This window comes from Protomyctophum bolini (assembly GCF_963924005.1).
Source record: "Protomyctophum bolini genome assembly, chromosome: 18".
Taxonomy (NCBI): Eukaryota; Metazoa; Chordata; class Actinopteri; order Myctophiformes; family Myctophidae; genus Protomyctophum; species Protomyctophum bolini.
The window spans coordinates 4584004-4592896 of record NC_137879.1 but is presented as its reverse complement, the minus strand read 5'-3'; the positions used below and the strand labels follow the sequence as shown (position 1 = coordinate 4592896).

The window sequence follows — 8893 nt, the reverse complement described above, 5'->3', positions numbered from 1 at the left end:
TTTGCTGGTCCATTTGGTTCCAAACTATCATTTAGCTGCGGGAACCCCTGGAACTCCCTCAAGGACCCCTGGGGGTCCCCGGACCCCACTTTGGTGATGGCATCATCATCATCATCACCATCAGCTCCATGGGGGGTGGTGGTGGTGGTGGTGGTGGTGGTAAGCCTCCCCTCTAGTACGCCTGTCTTCACTTCCTGCCACAGTTGTTTTCCCAGCAGCTCCGTCATGCCATGACATTACATCAGCATGTGTGTCAGTGATGCATGGATGGGAGTCTGCTCGCTATACCTGGACTGGTGTAGGATTCATTCCTCTAGGCACTGGCAGGGATAAACACAGGAAGGGCCCTCTTAACTGCTGAGAAAAGTGAGAATTAACCTGTATGGGTGCAAGCGAGCACACATTATTTTTGAGCGAGCAGAACCCGAGCCCAGGCAGCACTTCTGCCGTTCCTTTGATATTCTTCCGGGTCTTTGAGCAGCTGATGGGCAGTGCCATGATCAAAGTGTCAAAAGTCAATGCAATAGACCAGTGGTTCCCACACCTTTTTGGCCATGTTACCTCCCAACCTAGCTGACACATCCCCCCACATGGAAATCAAAGTTGCATAAGCTACTGTATATAGAGACATACATTTCCTATTTATCCACATAATATGCCATATTCAGGTTCCTATGTGCATATATTATATGCACGTTATAGGAACCTGAATATGGCATATTTTTGCAGCATAGGCTATATTCTGCATGTATACTTACCATATTTGTGAGTATATTTAAAATAAAACCATAGCACCACCATTAGCCTTTTCATGTCGCACACCCCCTAGAAGGCGCTCGCACGCACCACAGTTTGGTTACCACTGCGAACAGACAATATTTAACGTTATTTTCGGCACAGCCATTATAACCAGTCCATTTCAGTCAGGCAAACTCCTCTTTACAACGTCTAGTCCCAAATCACAAAGAGTATAATATTCTCTCTTATTATTCTGCTAGTTATTTTTATTTTACGTTCTAGCTTCATTAGGTACATTTGGTAGTTCGTTTAGCTCCACATCATTGTGAGTAAGAGTATATTTACAGTATAGGGCCTACTGTACAGTACATCCCTCCAAAATTGGAGGATTTTGCATGCAGGTCACCTTCTGTTCCTTTGGCTTCAAAGTTAAATCATAGCAGATCACGAATGTGTGTTTGGGTTGAGGGAGGGAGGGGGGGAGGGGCCTATGGTACCCTGTCACAATTTAGAAATGAGCGCTATAGAAACCGTCTGCGTGTTCGTTCTGAGCATGTGCAGCAACCATAGACATCAAAGGGGGCTTCAGCATCCTGCCCTTTTACCCCCCGTCTGTAAAACAACTGCCCTTTTTCCAGACCACGAATGCAGCATTTACTACACATGGTGAAAGAAATGCAAATGCCTCTCCTTTCCATGCCATATAGAGGGTATGCGCATGCTTAAAGTGAAAGGCACATCGAGTGGCAAATCGAGTGGCAAAGCAACAGGCAAAGTGAGTTTAATGTTGTTTAATGCAATCAGATATGACCTTTCTGTTTGGATGTCTGGGCTGTCAAGGCCAGAAAGTAGTTTTTTGCCACTCAGTAGGCATTCTTGCATAACTTCCTGGTTTGATGATGATGTCACACGCATACCCTCTCTACCGGAAGGCAGCATTTTGGAGAATTGCTTTTTTTTCCCGAATTAAGTCTCCTAAACTTGAACAGCAGTATTTTGCATTGAACTAATTTGTTTCTAAATCCATGTCGTTACACACCGCATCTCCACTATAGCTAAAGTAAAGAGTGCTGGGTTGCGCCCCCAAAAATAGCCGATCTACAAGCTCTCAATGCGACGCGTTGTGAGCTTGTAGATCGGCACGTGCCTGGTGTGCATGCAGTAGACCCCCTCGCAGTCAGTCAGTCCAGGCCCGTTCAGAGCTCACTGCGAGCTGAGCAGTACTTCAGAGTGGCTGAGAAGAGAGAGAGAGAGAGAGAGAGAAAAAAGTGACCTCAATGGAAAAGAATGCAATGTGGTCTGCTCTCCCTCCCTTTAGCATCCAACTCGGGCAAAACGCGTCCTCTTAACCCACTGTTTAGCGGGAGGGAGTGTATAGGACTTTGGCCGTTTAAAAAACGCCACAAATCGCCTCCTCTCTCCTGAATTCCTCCTTTTCCTCCTCTCTTTTTTTCACCTCACCCTTTTCTCTTTTTTTTTGTCAGGAGAGGATGTGAATAAAGTTGCCACGTTAAATGCTCTCTCTCTCTCTCTCTCTCTCTCTCTCTCTCTCTCTCTCTGTGTCTCGTCTTGTTCTCTTTTCGGCAGAAGTAATGCTTGAGGTCCTAAAGCATAATATGTTTGTCCTAAAAAGTTTAGGACAAACATTTAAAAGTGACGCTGGCACGTATCCTTGCATCCCTGGCCTGTACTTCACACGTTATGAAGAGCTGTTGTTTACCATTGTAGTTTACCGACTATACACATATATATAGTCCAATTTAAGAAGCACTGCCTTCTTTTTAAGTGTCGATTTTTCTCGCGTCAACACAAGTTTCATCTGTACCTGATCATGCTTCGAGGCATGATTTGAGAATGTCTTTTATAGTTCCCAGTAAACTTCAGGCCGATCATAATGCCGATAGCCGTCATTACTTCCTCTATAGCCTTAATTGCCTTGCCTTCCCTTCCCCCCCAGATTGTGGCGTTAGATTGGATTTAATTGTGCGCGACAGTGACAGTAAACTTCGGCTGTTTTAGTTTACAGTGGTAGAAGAAGTAGGCCTACTCACATTTTGTACTTAAGTAAAAGTACCAATACCACAATGTAGAAATGTCAAAAGTGTACTTGAGCAATGAGTACAGTACTTGAGTGCATGCACTTAGTTACTTAGTTTACACTAGAGATGTCCCGATACTCTATCGGTATCGAAAATGTATCATATCGGGTCATATCGGCGAATATGCCAGTCTAACCACCGATCTGACACAGGGGTAAGGAAGGGGTTGACACTATGGCAGGTAAATGAAATGTTGGGACATGTGGAGTTTGCTTTTGAGTTGCCCCAAACTGCAAGTGCACATTTGAGTGAGAAGTCTGCTATAAACACAACAACAGATATATAGCTAGATATCTATAAACACAACACAAGATCACAATACTGGTATATCGGTATCGGCTAACACAGAAATTGTTTTATCGGGATTGGATCGGGAACGTGAAAAATCGGGACATCCCTATTTTACACCAGTTAAACTTTGGCTCTCTTTTTATTTGGTCTAACTCTAACTGGTCACAGTGACTCTGCAAGTGTTTTGCTCTGGTCTTTTTGGTTCAATTGTTCGATGCACAAAGAGGGTACAACAACGCCACTTAACCTGCAGTGTAAGTTACTGTCCAGGGAAATATTCGTAAGTGGAACCATGTTACATTTAACTGAAACAGTGTTGTAGGTCTGTAGACAGAATATTCAAAGTTGGAAGTGAATTTTCCACATTCCCAAAACCTTTATACTGAGTATTTGCCCTGGGCTATAGGGGAGTGATTAAAGGACCAGAGAGGTGATATCTGATACGCCCCATTCGCCCAAGGGCTGATACTATAACTGATAAACCTGCGGCGGGCAGAAGCTGAATTAACACAGTTTAAAAAGAAGATAAAGCATTGGTCTTGTCAAATGGTTTCCCCCCCCCTACTACACAATCATATGTTATTGTATATACATCTTAATACACTGCTCAACAAATACAGTGTATAACTGCATTATGTAAGCGATTCATATTGTAGTCCAGGGGTGCCCAAAAGGTAGATTGCGTTCTACCAGTAGATCACAAAAGGCTGTGCAGGTAGATCACATGACATGCCCCTATTAATATTAAAATCTATTTTTGGCATCTGCCACTTGAATTTATAAGGTGACTTGATTGATTGACATCAAAAGGGCCTGTCACCCACAATGTAACATATAGCCAATTGGTTTGATCATTAGTGCAACTAAATAATGTGTTTTTCATCGTCATCGTAATTGTCATGGTATTTCATGCAACCACATACAGTAGGCCTACTACTCGCAATCCAAGTTGCATGCTGAATCATTGCTGAAACTCCTTGCAACTACTCGCAACTCTTTGCAACAAAACAAGCCACACCAATGTAACTCCTTGCAACTGCCATTGGGAATAATGGTTGCTTGCAAGTAGTTGCATGTTCATATAAGAAATCCACGTATTATCTCAAATCCAAGTAATCAGCTAATTAATGTTGTGAGTCAGTCGTGCAGTATTCTGCCAAGAGTGTGTGCAAACAATTATGAGTGGAATAGTGTAATTTAGATTTACTGTTGTTTGCATGAATATTGTACTGTAAGTCATGTTATGTTTTGGTGTTGGCATTATGTTATGCTTTATCTATTGAAAAATAGCAGATCTACAAGCTCCTAGCGCGCCACTCGGTGGCGGGCTATGAGCTTGTAGATCTGCTAACTACTGACATAGAAACATAGCTTTTTCAGAAAACTGTCAGGATGTAGAAGACATTTTTAGAATCTGATCTCAGGTCAAAATGGGTCGCCCCGGTGCCCCGCTACAAAGGTTCCTATACCTACGTTGAGAACCCCTCGCTGCACTAGTGGGAGGCGGTTTGGTGGTGCCAATCAGCCACATGTTCCAAACGTTGCAGGAGCGCCAGAGAGGAAGGAGGAGCGAGATTTATGCCTCTGCCTCCTGTGTCACCCTGGAAATGCACGGCTAAAGGGTTTCAGCTGTGTGTGTGTGTGTGTGTGTGTGTGTGTGTGTGTGTGTGTGTGTGTGTGTGTGTGGGGGGGGGGTGGGGGGGGGTGCTGTGCTTGTGTATTTGTGGTGACATCTTCCAGACAAAATAATGATCTTAAAATTAAGTTAGTGACCTGTTAATTACATTGCTGGTTCTCTCAACTTGCGTTTCTCCTATTTTTTATTAATTTGTAATGTTTGTTTAAGGAAAAACATCTGGGGTTGCACATCTTGTCGTTGACATTAAGGAAGTATTTAGACAGGTACATGGGTATCTTGGTGGTGTATCGAATCTTGTGGACCAGACCCCATTGCAAGATGCTGTACTCTGTCATCAACCCGTCCCTAAGCCATTTCAGCCTGTCAAAGTGGGCAGGGGTGAGGTGGGTTCGGGGGGTGAGGCCCAGTAGTAGCCTGAAGAGTTTGTTTTGTGAAGTCTGGAGCCTTGTTTTAAGGGCCTTTTGAGGTGCTGTGGTACCAGGAGGTGGATGCATAGTCGAAGAAACCTTGTACGAGGGCTCTCCATAAGGGCTCTCCATATATGCCCCTCGGGTGAAATATATATTTCACCCGAGGGGCATATATGGAGAGCCATTATGGGAGGACCGGCCGCTGGGTAGACGTCACGCTCATGTCACCATGACTCAGCCATAACCATATAAGGAGTGCAGCTATTCCCAAATATGGAGTGTGTTGTCTAAACTAAATTTTTCGTCATGGCGTCAGGTGCAAACAAATGAGTCAGCTCCATATATGGCCACAAAAGGGGGCGTGTCCATACTGCATGCATATATACCGATGACATCGGGGATGTCCATATATGGGCCTAAGAGGGACAAGGACTGACAGAGATGTCCAAATATGGGCATATCAGCATGCCCATATGTTGGTAGATAATGATGACACCAGGGACCTCCATATATGGACATATAAAGTGACAAGGACTGACAGACACAGAGATCTCCCTAGATGGGCATATACAGGCCTACTGATGGCACCAGGGACCTCCATATAAGGGCATAGAAGGGACAATAGGACGTGACGGATACAGAGATATCCATGTATGGGCATATCAGCATGCCCATATAGGCTATTGGCATACACTGATGACATCAGGGACTTCCAAATATGGTCATAAAAAGGGACAAAGGACTGACCGATACAGAGATCTCCATATATGGTCATAAAAAAGGGACAAAGGACTGACCGATGCAGAGATCTCCATATATGTATATGCACAGTGCTGCTCGACTAAATGTCTGTACAAATCGGCATGGTTGTTAACTTGTTGTAGGCAAGCGTGACGGCTTGGTGTGTGACATCAAACCTCGACCTATATCTTGTAGGCGCTGCGAACGACCGTGCACGTCAAGAGAAGAGAGAGATAGACAAGACAGTCAGCCGGATATACAGAGGTTTTATTTAATCGGAGAGAACGCACAGCGACACAGAGGAACTCCGAGGTATTAGAGACAAGAGAAGCGACACGGTCCAAGATGTACTGGACCGTGTCCAAGGCCAAGCGGCCCACGCGGACGCACCACGCCGCCGTCACCGTGAGGCAGAGCGTGTACTCGTTCGGAGGGCCGTGCAACGGCGACGCCCCCGGCGGCGGCCACGACGTCTACCAGATCCACGTGCACGTCTTCGACACGGTGTCTTTGAGCTGGACCAAGTTGACGCAGGCGGCGGCGACCACGACGACCGGGAGAGGAGGAGGACGACGTTCCTCTTCCTCCTCTTCCTCCAAGGAGGTTCCGTCCACGCGCTCCGGCCACACGGCCGTCCTGGTGGGAAACACCATCTACATCTGGGGCGGGATCGTCTACACGGGGATCTACAGCACCAACGACACCTACGCCTTCGACGTGGACGCCCACCGCTGGTCCAAGGCCGCCACCTCAGGCCCCGCCCCCGGGGCGCGCTGCGGCCACTCGGCCGTGGTGGTGGGGAGCTCCATGTACGTCTACGGAGGGCTGACCATCAACGAGGCGTTCGAGCCCGAGTGCAACAGCAACGTCTACCGGCTGGACACGGCCGGCGGCATGCTCTGGTCCCTGGTGAAGACCCGGGGCACGCCGCCGCCCGCCTCCTCCTGCCACTCGGCCACCGTCATCGGCACCAAGATGTTCGTGTTCGGCGGCTGGGGTGACCACGAGGACTACAACGTCCGGGCGTTCGACACCAGGACCGCCTGCTGGCTGAGCGTCCCGCCGGCGCGGCTCCTCCCCGAGGCGCGCTTCGGCCAGTCGGCCTTCGCCCACGGCGGGCAGCTGTACATCTTCGGCGGCTGCAACTTCCAGCGGACCTTCAGCGACCTGTGGCGGTTCAACCCGGAGACGTCCTCCTGGCGGAAGGTGGAGCCCAGCGGGGGGAAGGGCCCGTCGCGGATGTACGGGATGTGCTGCGTGGTGGTGGCCGACCACCGCGTGGTCCTCTTCGGCGGCTACAAGGGAGGCTGCACGGCGGCCGCCGACGACCTCCACGTGCTGGACTTCCGGCCCGCGCTGAAGACGCTGTGCGAGGTGGCCGTGGTGCGCTGGCGCCTGCGGCGCTCGGGGCTCCCGCACAACGTCCGCTGGGAGCTGGTGGCCATGACCACCAACAGCAGGAGGAAGAACGTGAGAGTTGCTGCGCCGCTCGCCGGAGCTAGCAAAAGGAAAAGCGAAACGGCGGCGAGCACACTGCAGGACAACAAAGTCAGGAGGGTCCACAAAAACACAACGGCAAGAAAAACTAAAAAATAACCATATAGGCCTACTAACTAACCAGTAAATAAAAGTTTGTATAATAATAGTCTTGACGAATATTAGTTTTTTTTTTATTTCAGATTTATAGTTACGCTTATTTCACCGGAACATTTGGGATCTTTGTTTTGTGTTCTTGGCTTTAGCTGGTGTTTGAATTTCTGTAAACCTCAAAGTCAGACGGCCAAGGACGACTTTGGACAAGTCATTATAGGTTATTAATAACCAAGATTTGTCGCTCCATACGTACACGTGCTGTGATAACCGCGTCGCTACCTCGCAGTTTACAATATTTACTTTTAGAGTTTACGATCAGCATCATTAAATTTAGGCGATTTTAGGGGTTTTAAGGTCCGTGAAGACTGTAATATCCGGCTGGCAGAGAAGTGACAGCGCCCGAGTCAAAGTGTTAACATGTACTCATGTGTTGAGTATTTTGTTTACTAAAACAGCAAGTCCACTAAACCAGATGGGGTCTAATAATGACATGGATTCAATGTGCACCTGGCTCATGTACTTGTATGATATATCAGTACAATGATGTCTGTCATCTACTGTACATGATGTCTGTCATCTACTGTACATGTACTACTGTATGATATATCAGTATGAGGATGATGTCTGTCATCTCCGTGTCTGAGCAAAGTCTCAGCCCGAGCCGACCTTTGACTTCCAGTATTAAACTTTTAAGAAGTTGTGCGTGTGAGTGAACGAGTCTCAGGCTCCCAGAGTGGGCCAACGTTGAAGCCGCCCGCGGATATTCTCCATAGACCGGGGAGATGTTAGACGTTTAGACCTTTTAGAATATTGATACAGCAAATCCCCCTGCAGAATATCAATATGATGTCATAGTAGCCTATACTGACCTCAGAGACTGGCCTCATGGACCCCGTATGAGGGGACAGACAGACACATCGGCCTATCTAATATAACATTGTAGTCTATACTTTATCTATACAGTGTGTGTGCGTGTATCATAGCACTGACGTCCTACACCATATTTGGGCATGGCTGACATAAGAGATCAGACATTTTCATAACTGGAACGAGTGTACGTTCCTGAGCAGAGGTTGACTCCTGTCCGGGCCCCTCCTACGTCTCACCTACGTCTCACCAGGTCCACTCCTGCTCTCACCAGGAGTACTGCCAGGACCTGTGCGTTGCACCAGACACTTCATTCAGGAGTGGTGGTTTCTTGTATAATATTGTGTTGCATACAAGTGTTTTTTTGTTTTTTAAAGCCTGTCGACAGCACTGGTTTTTATGAGTCGTCTTCAAATGCTGCTGCCGATTTGATGGCTTATACATTTATTGACCGCTTTGATGACATATATCGTTTTCTTTGTTAGTTAATGTGTATTTTCAGACATTTTCTTTTG

The 8893-nt window shown here is 47.1% G+C and overlaps 1 protein-coding gene across 1 annotated transcript; it reads left to right on the top strand.

Moving 5' to 3' along the window:
- Window positions 1–6263: 6263 nt before the first annotated feature.
- LOC308333114 (kelch domain-containing protein 3-like) lies at window positions 6264–7514 on the top strand (the record flags this gene model as incomplete). The annotated part of the gene is made up of 1 exon (XM_080789309.1): window positions 6264–7514. One exon carries the CDS (start codon window positions 6264–6266, stop codon window positions 7512–7514), a length of 1251 nt encoding a protein of 416 aa, XP_080645435.1.
- Between the last annotated feature and the right edge of the window lie 1379 nt (window positions 7515–8893).